This window comes from Selaginella moellendorffii, unplaced genomic scaffold (assembly GCF_000143415.4).
Source record: "Selaginella moellendorffii unplaced genomic scaffold, v1.0 SELMOscaffold_14, whole genome shotgun sequence".
Lineage (NCBI taxonomy): Eukaryota > Viridiplantae > Streptophyta > Lycopodiopsida > Selaginellales > Selaginellaceae > Selaginella > Selaginella moellendorffii.
Genome location: NW_003314275.1, coordinates 1697479 through 1717473, shown reverse-complemented (window position 1 = coordinate 1717473; position 19995 = coordinate 1697479). Strand labels below are relative to the sequence as shown.

The 19995-nt window shown below is 44.1% G+C and overlaps 5 protein-coding genes and 1 pseudogene across 7 annotated transcripts; 2 read left to right on the top strand and 4 right to left on the bottom strand.

Annotated features, from left to right (window-relative positions):
• Positions 1-1532: 1532 nt before the first annotated feature.
• Positions 1533-2912, bottom strand: LOC9631763 (probable tocopherol O-methyltransferase, chloroplastic). Its single transcript, XM_002970278.2, has 7 exons — positions 2679-2912; positions 2460-2629; positions 2307-2411; positions 2137-2247; positions 1981-2073; positions 1811-1913; positions 1533-1747 (listed from the first exon to the last, which is right to left on the bottom strand). The coding sequence occupies exons 1-7, from the start codon at positions 2842-2844 to the stop codon at positions 1632-1634; spliced, it is 864 nt and encodes a 287-aa protein (XP_002970324.1). The 5' UTR covers positions 2845-2912; the 3' UTR covers positions 1533-1631.
• A 1-nt stretch (position 2913) lies between these two features.
• LOC9632464 (probable tocopherol O-methyltransferase, chloroplastic) lies at positions 2914-4272 on the bottom strand. 2 transcript variants are annotated; one of them, XM_002970277.2, is made up of 7 exons: positions 4057-4272; positions 3835-4004; positions 3680-3784; positions 3512-3622; positions 3349-3441; positions 3190-3292; positions 2914-3141 (listed from the first exon to the last, which is right to left on the bottom strand). In XM_002970277.2, exons 1-7 carry the CDS (start codon positions 4229-4231, stop codon positions 3023-3025), a joined length of 876 nt encoding a protein of 291 aa, XP_002970323.1. In that variant the 5' UTR covers positions 4232-4272; the 3' UTR covers positions 2914-3022. The 2 variants fall into 2 exon arrangements, with proteins under 2 accessions (XP_002970323.1, XP_024531146.1); XM_024675378.1 differs by lacking the exon at positions 2914-3141 and having other exon boundaries at positions 3248-3317; positions 3357-3441.
• Positions 4273-4331: 59 nt separating this feature from the next.
• Positions 4332-6518, top strand: LOC9631762 (tyrosine decarboxylase 1). Of its 2 annotated transcripts, none has more exons than XM_024675368.1 (11): positions 4332-4511; positions 4577-4649; positions 4710-4946; positions 5007-5317; positions 5369-5428; positions 5492-5656; positions 5713-5769; positions 5817-5881; positions 5940-6063; positions 6124-6255; positions 6312-6518. In XM_024675368.1, the coding sequence occupies exons 1-11, from the start codon at positions 4374-4376 to the stop codon at positions 6432-6434; spliced, it is 1485 nt and encodes a 494-aa protein (XP_024531136.1). In that variant the 5' UTR covers positions 4332-4373; the 3' UTR covers positions 6435-6518. The 2 variants fall into 2 exon arrangements, with proteins under 2 accessions (XP_024531136.1, XP_024531135.1); XM_024675367.1 differs by having other exon boundaries at positions 5001-5317.
• A 15-nt stretch (positions 6519-6533) lies between these two features.
• On the bottom strand, positions 6534-7601 carry LOC9632463 (heterodimeric geranylgeranyl pyrophosphate synthase large subunit 1, chloroplastic). The gene has a single exon (XM_002970276.2). It carries the CDS (start codon positions 7599-7601, stop codon positions 6534-6536), a length of 1068 nt encoding a protein of 355 aa, XP_002970322.2.
• Positions 7602-9657: 2056 nt separating this feature from the next.
• On the top strand, positions 9658-11059 carry LOC9631761 (annotated as a pseudogene).
• A 1675-nt stretch (positions 11060-12734) lies between these two features.
• LOC9632462 (phospholipase A1-Igamma1, chloroplastic) lies at positions 12735-13925 on the bottom strand. The gene has a single exon (XM_002970275.2). The coding sequence runs from the start codon at positions 13923-13925 to the stop codon at positions 12735-12737; it is 1191 nt and encodes a 396-aa protein (XP_002970321.2).
• Positions 13926-19995: the final 6070 nt, after the last annotated feature.

Below are 19995 nucleotides of genomic sequence, written 5' to 3'. Positions count from 1 at the left end.
AGATGTAAAGCCACATCATCTACAATTGCCTAACACCCCCATACTGAACTTCAACACATACAACTTCTTGGACTTCATGAGAGTTAGGATTGATGGCTTTTTATTAAATCTTGTTCTCTTTTGCCACATCAAAGTTTATATGGCAAAAGAGACAAGAAAATGTGGCAGGGCGAAAAAAGATAGTGTAACCAAGAGTTCATATATGTTAGTTGCAACCCAAAATACTGGCCACTTTACAAAAAACAAAATTTTTTAAGTGTATAAGAGGCTTATTTTTTGGCTTGGCTTGTGGCTTGTCCCTTGTCCCTGGCCAGCTTTAGAGAACTTGAGTGTTTGATTTCCCTCTTATGATGTTCTAGAGATTTTTGGTGGAACCTTTACATGATAATTTTAAAAAGTTAAAAGTTGTAGCTTTGGATGTGAGAATTTTAGAGAAAAATATCTATGATCATAGTTGAAAATGTTGATTAGACCCTTGAAATCATCTGTAGCTACTTGGAATTTCGGTACTAAAATTGAAATTGATAAAAAGTGAGGCAAAACAAATTTTTGGACAAGAAACAAAACAAAATATCACTATGTTTTAATTGTAACATGTGAGACAAAATTTATGATCATAATGAAATTAATGTTTATGAATGATTTTATTTTAGATTTAAATAAATATACGAAATTCAAGGTCATGCAAGACAAAATTCCCTACACTTAGAAATGTTTGCTTGCCAATACTTTGGGGTGAGCTCCCACGTATAAGTTTAACCCTTAGCCACACTGTCATTCCCCATTTTGCCACTTTTCTTGTTTTCTTTGCCACACAAGCTTTAACGTGGCAAAAAAGAAATAAGAGGTAGAGTGACAGGCCTGCTCTTCCCCTCCTTTCCCAATGACTACTGACAATGCCACCCTCACTAAAGAATGACATTTCTTTATTTTCTCCTTTCTTGCCACCATTAAAAGTCCCATGCTCTTGCCAGCTAATGAAAATTATATACACATGATTTATCTATTTATTTATCGTCTATCCCACGAGCATCTCATGAACCAACTTGAATATGAATCAATAAATATAAGACTCTCTTCTTGACCAACTTCAATAAAAATAAAGATATCTAGCATATCATGGGTCATTTTCAAAGGAAAAATCTGATCTACACTGCATCTGTCACTCTCAATGCAAATTAGATATGGTGCCCCATTCCCTTTCATACACTATAATCATGAATACCCACCCAGCTCCAGCTGGGAACTGCAAGACCCAGTATATTCATTCATTCATATATTGTTTACATGGTTTGGGATACCAAGAAGCATGAGACCAAAAGATTTAGAAATGAGTTTCAACAATTGTATATAATGCTACAAAGTACAAATATCACCTGTATTATTAAGAATACAATCTTTTAAAAAACCACAAGAGTGATATGGTGATGGAGAAGGTGGGCGATGAACTTGAAGTAACTAATTGGTTAACTGATCTCATGCTCCATACCCCATGCACAAGTGGATTGAAAACACAATGAGGTCTGCATACCTTGATAAATTTGGACTTCATCAGGAAATTTTTATTTAGAAAGAAAAAACAGGAGCAATGGAGCAGATGAATGCTTATGGAATCCAATGCTCCCTTATGATCACAGCTCTTTCTTTCCCACCACCACTGCATACTTGAAGGTGCCATTCTTGAATCCTTTGTCCATGTAGAAGAAGTGATAAGCCAATGACAGACTTGTCCGCATATGTGCCCACCCTGGAAAGCAAGAGATAAAAACAAGAAACCGAAGCTGTGACACGTAACAAGATCTTTACTTACCTGATGTCAAGAGCTTGAATGCACCTCCCAATGTAAAGAGTTGGCCCGTGAGTAATCCCCAGTATGGAAGCATGTGTCGAGTCCAATCTTCCACCTTTACTTCCTACAGATAAGATAATACATAAGATCAGCCATAGAGTCGAGAAACTTTGAAGAACCGGAAGTCTTACTTGCAAACCCGCATTGCGTGCTAATGTTTCGTACTCAGAAGTGGCGCACCAGGGTGGAAAGAAGTAAGCAGCGCAGATCTTATCCAAGAGCGCCTGCAGCCATATGTTATGACAATCTTTTTAAGAGATCAAGAAATATCTAGGAACTTCGCTTACTTGCTCATGCTTCTTGAGTGAAGTTTCTCCAGGCTTCAATTCTCTGTGGCACCAGCTCACAAGCACTACCCGACCTCCGGGCTTGGTCACGCGTGCCATCTCTTGCACAAGCTGCAATCGCGTGCGGGAATTTAAACAAACCCAGATGAAACGATTATGAATTCTTCTACCTTGAGTTTGTCCTCAATGTGCACTGCGCATTCCATGCACCAGACGAGATCAAACTGGCCGTCTTCGAACGGTTGATTCAGTGCATTTGCTACTTGGAACGTCACCTGTTCGTAAGTGTTAGAAACAGCCCCAAACAACGGAGTGGAATCTACCTTGTCTGAAACTCCTTCCGCCCTCGCGATGGCTTTGGCTCTGGCAATCTCGTAATCGCTCAGTGCTATTCCTTTCACATTTGCCGAGTACTTCTTGGACAGATATCGAGAAGTTCCCCCAAAACCGCAGCCCACGTCCAGTATGTCTCGAGGCCGGCTTTGCTCATCATCTAGGAGATTGTAATAGAATAGAAAGAGATACCATGATCAAAAGCTTACTTGGTACTCCGGCCCAAGAGAGGACCTCCTCGATCATTCGGACTTGTGCCACTCGAAAGTCCCCAGGCTTGCCCGCCTCAAAGTAGCCCGAGTGCATATGCTCGCCCCACACGGCCTCGTACACTACGCATCCCTCATCATAAAACTCTTCGATCTCGCCGGCCATTGCAAAAACAAAGACACTGGCGCTTACGGGAACTGCCGCTGCTGCAAGATCCTTCCCCCCTTCTTAGTGTAAGAAATAATGAATTATTATTGATGATTTGCTTTGTCAATTGTCATTTGTGATTGACCTTTATGAATCACAACAGATAATAAAGGAGGCAAGTATCCTGCTACTGGAACTAATTTTTATCTTTCTTTCCCATGACCACAGCATACTTGAAAACGCCACTCTTGAATCCTTTGTCCATGTAGGAGAAGTGATATGCCAAGGATATACTTGCACGAAGATGTGCCCATCCTGTTTACTCATTAGAGAAGTAAGACTCTTGCGAAAGTTTTCTATTACCTGATGTCAAAATCTTGAATGCACCTCTTAAGGTAAAGATTTCTGCAGTGAGCAGACCCCAAAATGGAAGCATGTGCCGTGTCCAGTCTTCCACATTTACCTCCTGACAACATTAATCATAGTAAACTCTAAATAATATATTAAAATTATAACACAGACCTGCAAACCTGAGTCGATTGCTATAATTTTATATTCAGATGTCGGGCACCAAGGTGGAAGAAGATATGCTGCGCGGATTTTGTCTAGAATCTTCTGCAAACACAAATCACAAATATTAACATATAACTTAACTCAACGTTTTCAGTCTGATTAAATCTATAACCAGCTCATGCTTCTTGAGTGAAGTCTCGCCATGGGTAAACTCTCGATGACACCATCCTGTGAGCACAACCCAGCCTCCAGGCTTGGCCACGCGCGTCATCTCTTGCATTAGCTGCTCAGACGAAGAAATAGTAACATATGAAGCTCAAACTCTATGAGAGTGTTTTACCTTGAGTTTATCTGCGATATGATCGGCACACTCCATGCACCAAACCAGATCATACTGGTTGTCTTCGAAGGGCAAACTCAAAGCGTCTGCCACTTGAAATGCCACCTGAATGAACCAAGAAAATGCTTTTGATTCGTGTGACGGTAGAGCAATACCTTGTCACAAACACCCTCCGCCTTTGTAATGGCTCTGGCTCTGGCAATCTCGTACTCACTCAATGCTATTCCTGTGACATTCGCGGAGTACTTATTGGATAGATACCGAGATGTCCCTCCAAATCCACAGCCGACATCCAGAATGTTCCTTGGCCGGCTTTGGTCATCGCCTAGATTCACACATTGTAAAAGGGTGTGTCTCGGAGCAATCGAAATGCTTACCCGGTACTCCTGCCCAGGCCAAGAGCTCCTCGAGCATTCGGATTTGTGCCACTCGAAAGTCGCGAGTGTTGTCAGCATCGAAGTAACCTGAATGCATATGCTCACCCCACACTGCTTCATACACCACACATCCTTCATCGTAAAACACTTCAAGCTCCTGGGTCTCCACAGCCATTGTAATAGAATTTAGAAATATACCTAGGTAGTAAAAGAAACTTGCCAAAGATTAAAGAAACTCTCTTACTAAACGTATGATCCAGATAGAAAACGTGGGAGGAAGATTGTTGTTTGAGGAACCATAGCCCGAGAGCTCAGAGATGGGCGAATCGGCACCACCACCCGGCCTCAAGTTGATGGACTCTGAGGAGTTTCGGGAGCATGCCCACCGAATGGTGGATTTTGTGGCCGACTACTATCGCCACATTGAGAAGTTTCCGGTCAGAAGCCAAGTTAGTGTAAGTTTCACGTTTCTCTCCGGTTCCTCCTCCCTCGTCACTACTCACTTGTACTCTGTCTACAGCCAGGATACTTGAATGATTTAATCCCCGCATTTGCACCTCAAGATCCAGAGTCCTTCGATGACATTCTTGCTGGTTGGTACTCCCGTCTATATCATCGAATCTCTCATGAAATCTGGCAATGTGGCTGTTTAGATGTGAGCAACATCATCATTCCCGGCCTCACGCACTGGCAGAGCCCGAGCTTCTTCAGCTACTATCCGGCAAACAGTAGCACCGCCGGCATTCTAGCCGAGATCCTCATCTCCGGCTTCAATACCGTCAACTTCAGCTGGATCGCCTCACCCGCGGCCACGGAGCTGGAGATTATTGTCGTAAACTGGCTGGGAAAGCTTCTCGAGCTGCCAGACTCCTTCCTCTCGGGATCATCAGGTCTATCACACACTGCCAAGTCTCGACTTACGTATTGCTTGTTTTACTTTCTAGGCAATGGCAAAGGCGGGGGCGTCATCCAAGGCTCAGCGACCGAGGGAATGCTTGTCACACTGTGTGCCGCCCGGAGTCGAGCCATTTCGAAGCACACGGCAAATGGGCTTGTAGAGGAAGACGTGGTGCGCAGACTCCGAGCGTACACGTCGGATCAGACTCACATGTGCTTGCACAAGGCCTGTAAGATTGCAGGCATCAAGCTGGTGGTGCTGCCCACAACCAAGGAAACAAACTACGCACTCTCGCCTGCTCTCCTGCGTGGAGCTATTGAGGAAGGCGGGGATGATGTCATACCACTGTATCTGGGTGCCACGGTACTGTGATACGTGGGTCTTTTGCATCTTTACATAATGCTCTTATTGCAGCTTGGTACCACGTCTTCCGCCGCTGTAGATCCATTGCTAGAGCTCGGTGAAATTGCTCAGGTAATCTGGCATTTCCAACGTTGTTTGCTTGTTGCTTGCTTTGATAATCGATCCATTTGCCAGGAATATGAAATGTGGTTTCACGTAGATGCCGCATACGGAGGCAGTGCGTGCATATGCCCCGAGTATAGGCATTTCTTGGATGGCATCGAGAAGGCTGATTCACTCAATGTTGGAACTCACAAATGGCTCCTGACAAATCTAGATTGCTCCGTATTATGGGTCAAGGTATTGTTGCTAAGTTATTCCCATTTCTTACTAAAGTATATTGTGTTATATTAAAGAATGCAAGGACCTTGACTTCAACGCTTTCGGTCCAGTCAGAATATCTTCGTAACAAGGTGTGGAGTAAATATTAGTTAATTATCATTTTGTTTATTTAGTACAGGCATCTGAGGCGGGGGAAGTCGTGGATTTCAAGGACTGGCAAGTATCACTCGGAAAAAGATTCAGGTTGTTGCTTTGTTTATGTTTTAATTGTTGCCACATATCATGGTCTGTTTCTTTCTAGAGCTCTGAAGTTGTGGCTTGTCATGCGACTTTATGGCTCCTCCAAACTTAAAAACTATATCATACATCATACTTGCCTAGCTAGGCTTTTCGAGAGAAAAGTCACTGAAGACAAACGTTTCGAGGTTCGTGAAATTCAACTTCTTAAATTTGAATTCAGTATAGCAAAGAAGTTTGTATTGCAGATTTTAGTGCCTTGCAGATTTGGACTTGTTTGCTTCAGGCTCAAAGCAATTGAGGCCAGTTCCGTAAATGCTCTGAATGAAAATTTACTTCACGCAGTGAATTCAAACGAAACAACATTCATCACACATACAGTAAGTTTCTAAATGCATCATGCCACCATGTAATGACCCAAACACCTGAAAAACAGGTGCTCTCGGGAGATTTTTTGTTGCGAATGGCCGTTGGAGGTACTTTAACTGAGGCCAAGCATGTTATTAAGGCTTGGGAGACTATCCAGAAAAAAGCCACACAACTTCTGAGCTCCAAATAATTATTTCCAGTTGATTCTATTATTGTTGTGTTAAACTCATAATAATAATAATAATAACAACAAAAACAACAACAATTGTCATTATACCAAACTAAACTCTCAAGCCCAATTAGCAAAGTGATTGGCTAGGTGGATCAGCGGCAGTGCCTTGGTCTCCTCGAACACACCCAATCGTTCCTTGGCCTCCACCAAGAGCTCCCCAACCATCTCCCTCGACTTGTCCACTCCCAAGATGGTGGAATACGTGCTCTTGCCCGCCATCGCGTCCTGGCCCGGGATCTTCCCGAGCTCCTCCATTGTCTTGGTAGCGTCCGCGACATCATCCACGATCTGGTAGAGAAGCCCGGTCACCCGTCCATACGCTCTCAGCGCCTCAATCTCCTGCTCGCTCGCGCCACCGGCAATGGCCCCGGCCACCAACGACGCCTCGAGCAGCGCCGACGTCTTGTGGAGGTGGACGAACTCGAGCGTTTCCAGCTCCACCGCGCGGTCCGGGTTCTCGATGCCCAGGTCCACGGCTTGACCGGCCAGCAGACCCGTTGACCCGATAGCCCGGCTCACCTCCGCCACCATCCTCGCCGCCGTATCGCCGCTGTAGCGCGCCGCCAGGTGCTCGAAGCCGAGTGCGAGCAGCGCGGTTCCCGCGAAGAGCGCCGTGGGGATGCCAAACGCGCGGTGGACGGTGGGCTTGCCGTGGCGGAGCTCCGAGTCGTCGATGGACGGGAGATCGTCCTGGACGCAGAAGCTGGCCTTGATCATCTCAAGCGCGCAGGCTCCCGGCATGGCGTCGTCCTGGGTGCCGCCCACTAGCTCGCACGCCGCGATGCAAGCGATGGGGCACGTCCGCCGCCCGCCGCCCACCGCGTAGCGCATTGCCTCGTGCATCTTGAGCGTCTCGGGCTGCTTGAGCGGCGGGGGGAAAGCGCGGTGGAGGGAGATGGACACGGCCTCGCGCTTGGTCTTGACATAGAGATCGTAGTCGAACTTGCTGGACTTGGTGGTGGTGGTGGTGCCAGGGGCGGCGCTGGCGGCGACGCGGCGGTAGTGGATTCTCGGAGGGAGGACGAGGCCATTGATCTGCTGGTTCATGCTTGAGACTTTCCTGCTTAGCTTTGATGTTGAGTAGTGACTGACCTTTCGTGCCAACACAAGTCTGGACTGTTCCATCACGTGCCAAGGTATTCTTGAAGGTTACATTCAAAATATTCGTTTCTGTCACGTGCCAAGGTATTCTTGCCAGATAAAAAATATTTGAAGGTTACGTTGAATATATTCAAAATATTCGTGTATTTTGGTCAATCCTGTACTCTATGAGAGGAAGAGTGAAAGAAGAGCGCAAACACAATTCAGAAATATTAAAACCTGTGCTGTTCTTGGGTCTTGATTCATTTCTGCAAGATAACGTCCGTTTCCTCGCTTGTGAGCTAGGATCACCAATTCTTCAACAATTTCAGACAGGAAGAGCTTTCCTGTCCATAAGATATAAGAATTGATCGCTTACGCCTGTACAAGCCAAACGAAAACAAGTTCGAAGTGACACGACCATGCTCGTACAAGCGACACGGAAAAGAAGTAAAGCTCTCGTCCGGAAAAAGAGTTAGATTTGCAAGGACCCCTAAAGTACAAATCTAAGATTTGGAGGGTGAGTGACCGACGCCGCTTCCCTTCATTTATTGTTCCGTCGCATTCAGGTCCCGTTCTTTCGTAGCGTAATGATCATTTTGAACTTTAAGAACGATAAAACGAAAATGCTCGAAATGGAATTTCTGCCACAAAGCGAGATAGATAGATAGATGTTTTTATAATCACTGCAGCAGTCATGTGGAAGTCCAGCTGTGGGCTGGGTGGGCATCTGAATAGCATGTGGGATGTCTTCGGCTTCTAGCCTGCATAGTGGGCAAAGTCGGTGATATGAAGAAATATGAAAGATATGGAAGAGATATGCAAGATATGGGAGGATTTGCTGCCTGCTTCATTACATGCACTACAACTTTTTGACATTGTGACAATCAACATTATTGTTCGCTTCTACAGTGACTACAGCTGAAATATTTTTTTTTTACAGCAGTCGAACTATGACGGAGCAGTGCTGGCGGGCGACGCGTTCGTATTGAACTCTTCAATGTGCCGGTTCATCTTCCAAGCTTAAAACTTTGCTACTGGTGTAAACACAATTAAGAAATATTAGAACCTGTGGTGTTCCTGGATGTCAATTCTTTTGGCAGAAAGTCCACGAAATAACGTCTAGCATTTTCCTTTCCTCACTTCTTTATACTTGTGAGCTAAGATTGCCAAATCTCCAACGTTTACAGACGGGAGAGTGCTGGTCCTTCATAAGATACGATACGCGAATTTTCCTGGTCTCTTTACACAAGCCCAACAAAAATAAGTTGGAAGTGCCCAGAATTCCCGACCAGCTTTCGAGCATACCGTTGTACAGCCGCATGGAAAACAAGTAAATGCTCTCATCCGGAAAGGGAGTTGAAACCGATAGCTTGATCCGGGGGTGTCCAAGCCATGCTTCCTTTGCATATGTCCAACCGGCTTCATCAGATAAGAGTGAAGAGTTTGAAGAAGGCTTTCCGAACCTCGCATTTGATGCCACTCGTAGACGTGCTCCTTCCTGCAGCAACTCAAGATGAAAAAACGTTTAAAAAAAGAAAAATAACATTCAAGAAGAAAAAGAGAGCAAAACGAACAAAAATGAAAACTTGCCTGGATCTTAACTTGGAAACTATCGACAAGCAAGTGGTATGAAACTATCTACAAGTAAAGCTTTGAATAGCGTTCATGATCTGCGTGGTGGTGCCTCTCAAGAACATCTGTTTTGTCACTCGAGACAAGAGTTGGAGATAAGCATCAAAACAGAAGAGTGGAGTTTTTTTAATCGAGCGAACCTGGCATTTGATCACTGGCACACCAGCTCCTGCAGCAACTCAAGGTGGAAAAAAAAAAAAAAAACAATGAAACAGGAAAAGAAAGAAAAGCAAACATGGCAGCTTTCTCCTTTTTTTTCTTGGTTTTGAGTAATATTACACCCTGCCCAATCTATGCCCGTAGAAGTAGCTGCGGTCGCGCGCCTTTTCAAATCCTAGGGCTCCAAGAACCCTAATGAAGTGAGAACGAAACATTGGATTGGAGAATCATTTAGAGCGCTTCGAGCCCACCACAAATCTTATCTTAGCTGCGGATCTCACCCCCAGGTATGTGAAAGATCTCAACGATGGCGGACAGGAATTTCAGCTCCTCGGCGCTGCTCGGCGCTGCTCTCCACCAGGCTCCTGCTTGGCCGCAGGAGCCTAGGGTTTGGATTCAAGGCGCTGAATCCTTTGGCCTGGGGCGATCGTCGCGCAGGAATGTGGCGATTTGCAGCATTGGAATCGCGGAGGTATCAACAGATGCGATCAAGAATGTGGTGCAGGAGGACGATGCCGCAAAGGACTTGAGCTCTTGGATTCGTTTTCCAGGCTCCCCGATAGCTCGCAGGTGGGGGTTTTGGGAGGATCGCTGCTGTGATGGAATGGATTTACCTCACTGCCAAGCCGGGAGTTTTTCGGTGCTATGGATGCGTACTTCCTAGTTCCAGTCCATGGATCGAGCTCTGGGGCGCGGTCTCAAGAGAAGCGATTTCGTCATGGGTCAGAAGCTGGGAGAGGGATCGTTTGGCACAGTTTACGCTGGAGCAATTCTTCCCAAGGATTTTCATCAAGAGCAAGGGATTGGAAAGCGCTCGCGGCGGCTCGAGGAGCACCAGGGGTTCCAGAAAGTCACACTCAAGAAGGTGAGCGTTTCTCTTCTCTTGGAGCTTTGGTTACAAGCTTTTCTCACAGTTTGCCAGGTGAAGATGGACGTCGAGGGAGCGCTCGAGAGCGGAGAGATGGAGGAAGGGTGTAACTATCGCATGGCTCGCGCTGCCCTGGACGTGTGCGCGGATTTTCTCGGGAGCTTTGTGGCCGATTCTACTCGAGGACGATTTGTCGAGGGTGGTAAATTGCTCGTCTGGAAGTACGAGGTGAGCTTCGTGTTTTTTCTCTCTTTTTCTTTTTGTTGTTCTTTCTGAGGAGAGTTGATCTTTTCTAGGGAGATTCAACTCTCGCGGACTTCATGAAGGACAGGAGGTTTCCAAAGAATCTAGCAGAGCCTTTGCTCGGTCGCTCGAGGGAGAAAGATCCACTCAAACGCAAGGCGTTGATGATCAGGAGAATACTGCGAGAGATCCTTGCCGCGCTCAAGAAAATGCACGCTACTGGGATCGTCCACCGCGACGTCAGGCCGGCGAATCTGGTGGTGACCAACAAGGCGGAGCTCAAGTTCATAGACTTCGGTCTGATCTCCGCGTGGGAAGAAATTATGTGCCCGAGCGAGGGATGCTGGATCCCGACCACTTCCCGCCGGAGCTGTTCGTGATGCCGGAGGAAACTCCTCGGCCTCCGCCAGCTCCCATCGCCGTGCTGCTCTCTCCAATCCTCTCGCATGTAAGTCGAGAACTTTTTCTTTGTATGTTTTCATGGTTGTTCTTCCTCTTGCAGCTAAGCAGAACAGATCGGTCATCTTCATATTGTAAATATATAAATATACATACAAAATTTATAATATGTACAGTAAATATTTAATGTAAATATAGTTACTCCCATGGCTTGCTCGAAACTAATGCATACAGTTTCTTCAGATGTGAGTACCTTGATCCACCATTTCCTGAACATGTATTTATGTCGTTTTAATTCATTTTAATTTGTTTAGCTCTTCAAGGATAGGTGGATATCTCATGGATTATGGTACATTCAACTTATCGGTACACAAACGGGTCACTTGTTGGTGTTAGTCGTTTGTGTCAGTTGTTGGTGTTAGTCATTGACGCTGGTACAAAGCTGATAGGGCTACTCATGACGACACTAGGGTGGAAAGCAAGAAGTTCGAAATGACATTTAAGTACAAGTAGAAGCATTTCTGGAGAAACGTCACTATGATTTTTCTGCAGAAATTACCCCTGGCGAACCATTTAACCGTTTGAACAGAGCTGGTCACTGACGAGAATCGAGCAATGGTGGCTCAGAGCACTTCACTTGCTCCTCGGCCTCTTCAAGCTGCTCCGGTTGACAAGAATGGTGGCCTTGCGTGTGTTCCACTGGAGCTCTACGCTTGAATTATCTACATGACTTTGTTTCCTGTGCCCGTGAAGCATATGCGTGAACAACTGACGCTGTGGAAGTCAGTGTTTCTGACTTCCAAAACAAGAAAAACATTTTGCCAGAAGTGGAAAGATTTCCAAAGATTTCTTGATAGTGGAGCCCTTTGACAGACTGGTCACATGTTTGATCGATTTAAGATAGAGCTAACACAATTAGGAAAAGTTGTTGTCCAATCACATCCAGTAGTGCCTGCCATTCCCCATGCCTCCTGCTCTTGTGGCTGTGACGTACAGCCAAGCTTGTCGATGCCCCGTGAAGCACGTGTGTGACCGATTAACGCTCATTCACAAGGGCACGGCACCACAAGATTCAAAACAGCATTAGATAGAGAGAAAACTTTTGCTGGCCAGAGATGCAGAAGACTCGTGAAAGTGGAAAACTTCCTGGTGACAAGCTTGATCGAAGTAAGATAGAGCCAACACAATTCCAATCGTGAAACGTGCCTGCCCTCCAGCTTCTAGTGATGAATTAGAGAGTGACCTCCTTGTGGTGTTGCGCCAACAAGTTGGAATAGTATCAAAATTAAGTAATTGTTGTGTTCCACTTTAACTGGATCAAAAGAAGAATTGAGGAAGTAACTGTAAGCATATGTTTCCTCAAAGTATCCCAGAAGTCAAGGTCTATATATCTACAAAATCCTATTACAAACACATAAAATAAAATTGATTCACTATTAAAAAGGTTTAAAAGTGGGCACTCAATTTCTGGAAAAGGAAATTGATTATTATCGGATACGCTGCAAAGTATATTCTACATGGTCTTCAAACCGTAAATTAGAGTCGATTAAATAACCACTAACCCCCATCGGATGGCTGCCATTGGCTAGATCCGGCTGTCCATCTGATTAAACTCCCATGCTTTGCTTTTTTTCGCCACATCCATTTATGCAGGCAATTTGACAATTAACCTACTAACATCTTGCTAGCACTTTGTTTGGATTTAATACACGAAAAATCAAATTATCCTAAGAGTTTGAAGAAACAGGAACTTTAAGCAGCGCAGCAGCACAGGCTAGGTACTATGGACGTAATCTGCAAATTCAGATTCAGGAGATGTTTTTTAAGTCGAATGAAAATACAAAGCAGCTTGATCATAAAAGTCCATTATTAACTCAACTGAACTCTGGATCATTTGCAGAAACATTGGTCAGCTTGAAACATAATTTTCCTGTTTCCTCTTCTACGGTGACATCCATGTCCACACTTCGGGTATTCCACCATTTGGGTGGAACAATTGGGTTAGCCAGCAGATCTGCACACTTGTTCAGAAGTTCAAGTTGGTGATACTTAAAGGGCTCCACTCTGTTGCCTACGAGATGCAAATAGAGCTGTAAGGTATGCAGTGCCTGATCATCAGGTTTGTGCTTCAGATAAGTCAAGCCTGTGTGGACAACTTCCAGCAGCACCCCAACGTGAGATACGTAGCCCAGAGTGCTTCCCGGAAGCTTGGTAACCACATCGAAGGGATTAACCACGGTGAGGACTCGGAGGCTCTGCAACCTTTCTGCCGCCACCTTGAACGCATGGTTGCCAACTTGAGGACCACCAAGGGCAAATGCGGTCACCGGGATCAGCTTATCATTGGGAGCTGCGTTGACGCTCTCGTTGACAATGTCGTAGGCACATAGGGTCGCGAGCGAAGCTCCAAGGCTATGGCCGGCTACCGTGATGCCCAATTCTTGGTCCCTGTTCGCATCAATGAGGCTCCTGAGCGTGGAAACTATCTGATCACGGGCAGAGGTCTTTCCAAACTCCTCACCTGGATAGGAATGGGTGTAGAGTGTGGATACATGGTCGGACACCAACACGGGCGAGGGGCTTCCGGCCGCCACTGACGGTTTGGCTGGATTCAGCCGAGGAAGGGGCAAGAGCGAGTCGATCTCCGACCATTCCCGAGTGAGCTCCATGCCCCGAAACGCAAGGAGGATGTCTCTTCGTCCCAGCCTCAAGCTTTCTTCGTCATTGGACATGGCCAGGTAGCCAGACCAGGCAGTGTGGGGCTCCTTGGTGATGTGATCTGTATCTTTGGTGCTGCCATAGATGTACTTGTGTATCGTGTAGCCGGTGTTGCCCATCTGGAGCTTGTGGAATAGCTGTGACTTGCCGTGAATGCACAGGCCATACCAGCGAGATGCCGTGACTTCGTTGAATCCATCCACCACGCATTGGATGTGCTGGCCGTAGCGGATCAGCTCCTGGCAGAGAGTTTCGTCCATGGGAGTCCCAAGCATGCCTTTCCAGAATGTCTGGCCTTGGACTAGCTTCCATTTCCCTGCTAGAGATGGTGCCGATGGATTGGCCATTGTATCCAGAGCCACCTAGAACTAGAACCCAAATGAAGGGAGAAAGACTTCAGAGTATGATAGTACTTTTAGGTTTGCCAAATTGCCATGCTTTCCACGCGAATAAAGGTCAAGAAGAACGTCGCATTCTGAAGAGCCACGAAGATATGCCCACTCTTGGCTTCTGTCAGTGCAGCGGGCGAGAATGCTTGCTGCTGGACAAATTGGCAGAAAAAGTTTTGACAACGTGGCTATTGGGAACAAAAAAAGAATAAAATATAAAGAATAAAAAAACCAAAAGACAGATCGAGCTCCAAAGGCATCCAAGCATCCAGAGTACGTACATGACTTTTGTCATAGGTCCTTGAGTTTGCATAGGGCAGAAGTTGGTGGTGTTAGAGGCCAAAGTTGCCATTGCTACTCTCCAATTTTGCATTTAATCCTGCTTCGAGTTACAAGCACAGCCCCAGGATGCACGTTATCATCAGTGCACCTTGAGGCATCCAGATGGTTGTCCACAAACTGAGTGAATAATAAACAAAGGTGAAAGCTTGTGTACTCTCTGGAAAGACAAGCAATGAGGAAACACACATATGTATCTTGAAAGGCCCATACTCTTGACAAACGTTGTCCTTTTTTAGTATTGCATTCCACCAGCATGTGATTTACAGTAACATAATATTCTCATGAGCAGGGAAGTTGAAAACTGTTTGTTGTGAATTATGAGAAATTTTGTAGTTTGTCCATATCAATTTTGCATTTTTTACTATGTTTTAACAAGTATTTTTAGGAATGAATCTACTCAATGGTTTAGAGAGTGGTTTATCAATTTGGATATGCTCACCTTGTATTTATATGTTTGTTACTAATCATGTCAAAATCCTTTTGACTTTATCCACTTTTGGATAGATGGTTTTTTCACATTTTTAACTTTTTGCAACTTTGGATAGCACTTATTATTCATTTAGTCCCTTAGGTCTTATTTAATACCCTCATAATATTAAACATATTTTTTTTTAGTGTTTTACAGTGTTTATATGTTTCACTAATAAACTTTTCAGACAATGAATATTTCCTATTATGGCACTTATTAGAACATCAAGAAATTATCCTTTAAGGGATGTATCTAACCTCCTTTTTATCTCAACAAAAAGCCTTAAGAAGTTAATTCTCACTATTCCAACCAATTATTCCAAAACCTTTTCTTAGTTGTTTCATAGTTAGTATATTCTATAACCCATTGTTAGTGCTTCTATACTTCCATCAATATTTAATCAAAACACACAAATCTTATGCCTTCCAACTTATATTATGTCAATCCTAATTCCATTAGGATTTTTTTAGCAAAAGGTTTTTATGAACTAACCAACTTGATCTCGAAGGCATTTTTCCTTAAAATATTTGGTGTCTCCATACTATTGGTTTTATAAGTTTATCCTCATGACACATTTCACTTGTGTTTATATCTTTTGCCAAGACTATACTTGTCATTTTTTATATTAATTATTGGTTAATACATCGTTCACCTATAATTCTTTGCATAAGTTATTTTCTTTTATAAGCACATTTTCACAAATTCAATATGACACTTTTTGCCATCAATAAGGTACTCACTGTTCTCATACTTCAATCTCATAGTCCTCTTAGTGCTTGATTAAACCAAACATACCTTATTATAAAAGTGTTTTATTCAAGTCTTTAAGACCATTCTTTGACTCTATTGAGTTATTCAGCTTTTGGACTTTATTAATTCATTTATAAGGTCTTAGCCTTATGGCTAATTCTGATGTAGGTACTTGCACATCATTAAGGTAATATTACATTTGAATACAACTTCTTATATTTATGTCTTATTTATAAAGATCATTTTTGCAAGTATTACCTTAACACTTGATTATGCCTTGTTCCACGTGGGCTACCTTTACCCTTTAAAATTGTCATTCCACATCATGAAAATGCCAATTCATCATTTAAGTACACTCCCAACTCTTTGTATTATTCTACCATTTATTAAGGGTAGCCTCAACTACCATTTCAAAGATATATATCCTTATCTGTATTTAACTTCCCACGGTCATCAAATTTAGTCTCAAATTCTTAAGCACTATTTTTAACTATTTGAGTATAGATTTATGACTCCTTTATTGTCTAAGAGTTTTTATCATTCCCATGATCCTAACTATAGTTGTTTATTATAATCACATTAGCCAATTTTCTAAATCAAACATTATCCTCAACTCTTTAAGAATTTTTTTTTACTATTCCCAAGATCTTAAAGTCATTCCCTTATTGTCTCCCTTTCTATCCACTTGTTCATATATAAACTAAAGTGGAGAACTATCGCGAATGTGACTTTGGGTATTGAAAGTTGTCAGCTAATCCTTACGGACACTTTTTCCTTACTGCCATGATGGCAGGAGGTCGATGTTGCTGGACCCTTTATTAATCCCTTTTGTTCAAGTGTTAATAAACTGGACTTAGCATCTGTACTTGGCCGGATGAGCATAAGGATGGAATTCTTAAGTGTTTATTTGGCCAAGTATACTTGGCTCGGCTTTTTAGTTCTCTTTTGCTTTGTCTTGCACTGGCTTGGCAAGAACCCTCGCATATTGAGACTAATCCCTCAATATCGCTGGATGATAACTTACCGTGTCTGCTAAACACCCTCGCTATCATGCCCCTTATGTTAGTCTCAATTCGGTCCCAAATACTAATTATGGAAAGTGTCTAGATTTGCTCATTTTGCATATCTACAGAATGTAGAGATCGGCCTGAACACAATGGTGTTTGTCCCGTGTCCAAATTCACAATCTAGCATCATTCCATATTTAGTAAGTTTCAAGCTTGTCCCAAAGACTAACTCTTGATACTAAGGGAGGCTTGGGGTGAAAGCCCAAAGCATATGTTCCTCAAGGGGGAGGGGATATGGGGGGTTCCAAATGTATAGTAGGGATAGTGGGTAAGTTGGGCATGGCTGACCAACTTGAGGCATAGTCTAGCTCTCGCTTGCATGCTTGTCCTTGTTCTGCGTCTGGTTTAGGTCTAAGCCCAAACTCCATACCATGCTAGCTGGTGGAGTACCCATATCCTCACATTAGGCCACTGGTATGCCAAAATAATGCCAGACTCTGTTTGGCTTTGTTTTGCGTGCTAGTCCTGGCAATAGGATGTTGGTTGCTCTAGGATTGTTCCAAGTCGCTATGGGCTCCTGTCCCTTCGCTCCTTGGGCTACATGCTCTAGAGTTGCTCCGTGGTTCGGTTTCGTCACTCCTTAGCTCTATGCTTGGGAGTTAGGCGTTGTTCCTTCGTTCAGTGGCCCAAGGCCCTGAACCTCGGGTTCCACTGCTGGACACATGGTATGTGTCACATGGGATAAAGAGGGTTTAGGTTCCACTTTGTGGTGTTATCCTATGGTAAATCACCATAGGATAAAGGTCAAAACCACGTGCGCTATATTTGGTATCAGAGGATACATCTCAGTGAGTACTATTCAATGGGATTGGGCAACTAGTCTCGTTGCATATGCAGAGATGAAAACAATGATCCGAGTGGGTACACGTTAGGGTGCAAAGGCTTCGCAAATGTTCCTTGGGTATGGATTTAATTACCTTTTTGTTCCATAATAATGTGAGCTTGCTCTTGGGCTCATAAGAGGGATTGAGTTGTTCCGTTTGCACGAGTTTGCACTTGGGCTTATGAGTGAGGCGTGTTACCAACTCAAGGTTACACTTTGAGTTAGCAGGATTAATGTTAGCTTATTGGTGGTTCCATAAGTTGTTCTAATGGTTCCGTGAGTTGTTCCATGTACCATGGGTAAAAGTAAACCTTCCCTGGGTTTGCTGTAAGTGACAAATAGGCTGGTTTGTAGCTCTTTAGCACAACACTAGTGGATCCTTCCTAGGCATGATTACTAATGGATCAATCAAGACTATAGGGATGAGTCTATTGATTCAAGTACTCATTGCCATGCTCTCTTATAAACTTTTCTTGGATTGGACTGAAGGCAGTGCGAAAGCAAGTTTGAGGTTTGGTCAAAAGATAAGACCGAAAAAAGAGTCGTCAGGGATGAAGGATCAAATACGTAAATCATTTTTTCTTCTTGGAGAGATGATTCGTAACGAGGTGCTAACTCATTGCTCGTGTTCACATCATGCAATCAAGAGTCCCTATCTTGATGCATGTTGGAAATGATGGTTTTGCAAGTGGTAAGTTGTGGAATGGTTAGCGATGAAGCGCTAAACCATTTTGTCTAGACTTGCTATTGAAGACTTGAGTTGCAATGCTCAATTCTTTTCCAGGAAACCTTGCTATTGCTCCTTGAATAATTTGGTGTTGGATTAGTTTTGAGATTGGTCGAAAAAGAGAGTAGCATGAGCTTGTTCGTGTTGTGAACAAAAGTTAGTGGTGTTGGGTGTTGTAAGTCTCTATTGGTAGAGTGTGATATTTATGTCGCATTTTGTCGAATCGAGTTGACACTTGATACTCACATAAACTTTTGTAGTAGTGACATAGGCATTGCTCATAGTGTTGCTTGGGAATACCCTTCCCCAATATCCCTTTTACAATCCCCACCAAGTCCCTTTATTGTCCCTAGCTGTGTTCGCTAACATTGCCACTGGGACAAGACCCACAGACCCGACCACTAAGTCCCATTGTCTTCTAGGACTTCCTCACCACATGACCATATCCTTGGTCACTACACTAAAGGGTTATTTTTCTTCCTTACCACCATCCAGGACTTTGGGACAACATTTCAGAACACTATGGCCCTACACGAGCCTTGTGGGTACTTTCCCCGCCTTCCACCTTTGGGTGCTCTAGCCACAAGCTTAAAGCAAGGTTCCATTGAGCCATGCCAGGTATCCAAATAGGTAGTGCCACCCATACTTGGACTGGAAGCATCGATCATTCGATCTCCCAGGGGAACTAGAGCCAGCTCTTGAACACTTCACCAAGCTACCCCGCTTGTTGGTCTATATTCACTCTAGTACTTCTCGAGAGAGTTAAAGCCAACTCTTGAACACTTTACTAAGTTGCCCTACTTATCTATTTATATTCACTTTAGCTTTAGACTCCTCAATAATTATATCCTCACCCACCATGTAGGTACAGCCTTTTATGGTCACACTAGCCTTTTCTAGCCAAATTAGTTCCATTGAAGTCCTCCCCCTTATTATCCTTTTAGAGCTCACTAAACCCCCCAGGGTCTAGGAGATGATTGCTTTAGGCTTTTGCCCTCAGACTCAAACTCAAATTTAGACTCGGTTTCAGTCTTGGTCTTGGTCCTTATCTTGAATGCCATCTCAGACTTCATCTTGAACTCCATTTCAAACTCCATCTTGAACTCTATCTTGGACTCCTTCTTAGACCCCATCTCAAACTCCATCTCAAACACCTTCTCAAACTCCATCTAAAACTCCTTCTTAAACTCCATCTCAAACTCCTTCTCGGACTCCATTTTGGAGTTAGTCCTAACACTTCCCCATGTCACAACACTTGCCATGTGTCAGTCCTTCTTGTGTCTTTTTCTAAAGACTTATTCATTGATTGTTTTGTACTCATTCCTCGAGCACTTCTTTAGGAGTTCCATTCCTACTCTCGACTTCCGAGTCGAAATTTTTGGTCCAAATATGTTATTGTAAGCAACTAAATTTTCCATTTTACTTTAGTCACTTAACCGCTCCGACCACTTGGAGGAGTCTCACTCACAACCTCCGTAAGTCCTATTTTGGACTTGGGCTTACTAGCCCCGAGAATGGCATCCCCGCCACTCAACTTCGTGCACTTGGTCCAAGTGCTCCACATGTCTGATCCCACCCCAAGGTACCACCAACATATCAGCCTGTTATGCTAAGGCCATGCCCATTCACCTTGGTCACAACGATGGTCTGACACCACCTGCATCCCAATCCCGTCACTCAAAGACTGGGCCATCCATCCATGAGTGATCATCCCAGATCCACTCCTTAGCATCCTTAGGATGCCCACCGACATAAGGATTAGCCTTCCCCAATATCTCCGTTCCAGTCCCCACTAAGTCCCTTTTCGTCCATGGCCGTGTTCGCCAACACTGCCACTGGATCGAGGCCCA

Bases quoted from the DNA above. Each gene is read 5' to 3' on its own strand.
- LOC9631762 (XM_024675367.1), top strand. From the start codon at position 4,374: ATGGGCGAATCGGCACCACCACCCGGCCTCAAGTTGATGGACTCTGAG. The intron at 4,650-4,709 runs GTTGGTACTCCC...GTGGCTGTTTAG, and splicing joins CTTCGATGACATTCTTGCTG to ATGTGAGCAACATCATCATT. The intron at 5,882-5,939 runs GTTGTTGCTTTG...GTTTCTTTCTAG, and splicing joins TCACTCGGAAAAAGATTCAG to AGCTCTGAAGTTGTGGCTTG.
- LOC9632464 (XM_002970277.2), bottom strand. From the start codon at position 4,231: ATGGCTGTGGAGACCCAGGAGCTTGAAGTGTTTTACGATGAAGGATGT. The intron at 3,293-3,348 runs GTCTGTGTTATA...TAATGTTGTCAG, and splicing joins CAATCGACTCAGGTTTGCAG to GAGGTAAATGTGGAAGACTG. The intron at 3,142-3,189 runs GTAATAGAAAAC...ATGAGTAAACAG, and splicing joins ATTCAAGATTTTGACATCAG to GATGGGCACATCTTCGTGCA.
- LOC9631763 (XM_002970278.2), bottom strand. From the start codon at position 2,844: ATGGCCGGCGAGATCGAAGAGTTTTATGATGAGGGATGCGTAGTGTAC. The intron at 2,248-2,306 runs GTAGAAGAATTC...ACGCGATTGCAG, and splicing joins ACATTGAGGACAAACTCAAG to CTTGTGCAAGAGATGGCACG. The intron at 2,074-2,136 runs GTAAGCGAAGTT...ATATGGCTGCAG, and splicing joins CACTCAAGAAGCATGAGCAA to GCGCTCTTGGATAAGATCTG.
- LOC9632463 (XM_002970276.2), bottom strand. From the start codon at position 7,601: ATGGAACAGTCCAGACTTGTGTTGGCACGAAAGGTCAGTCACTACTCA.
- LOC9632462 (XM_002970275.2), bottom strand. From the start codon at position 13,925: ATGGCCAATCCATCGGCACCATCTCTAGCAGGGAAATGGAAGCTAGTC.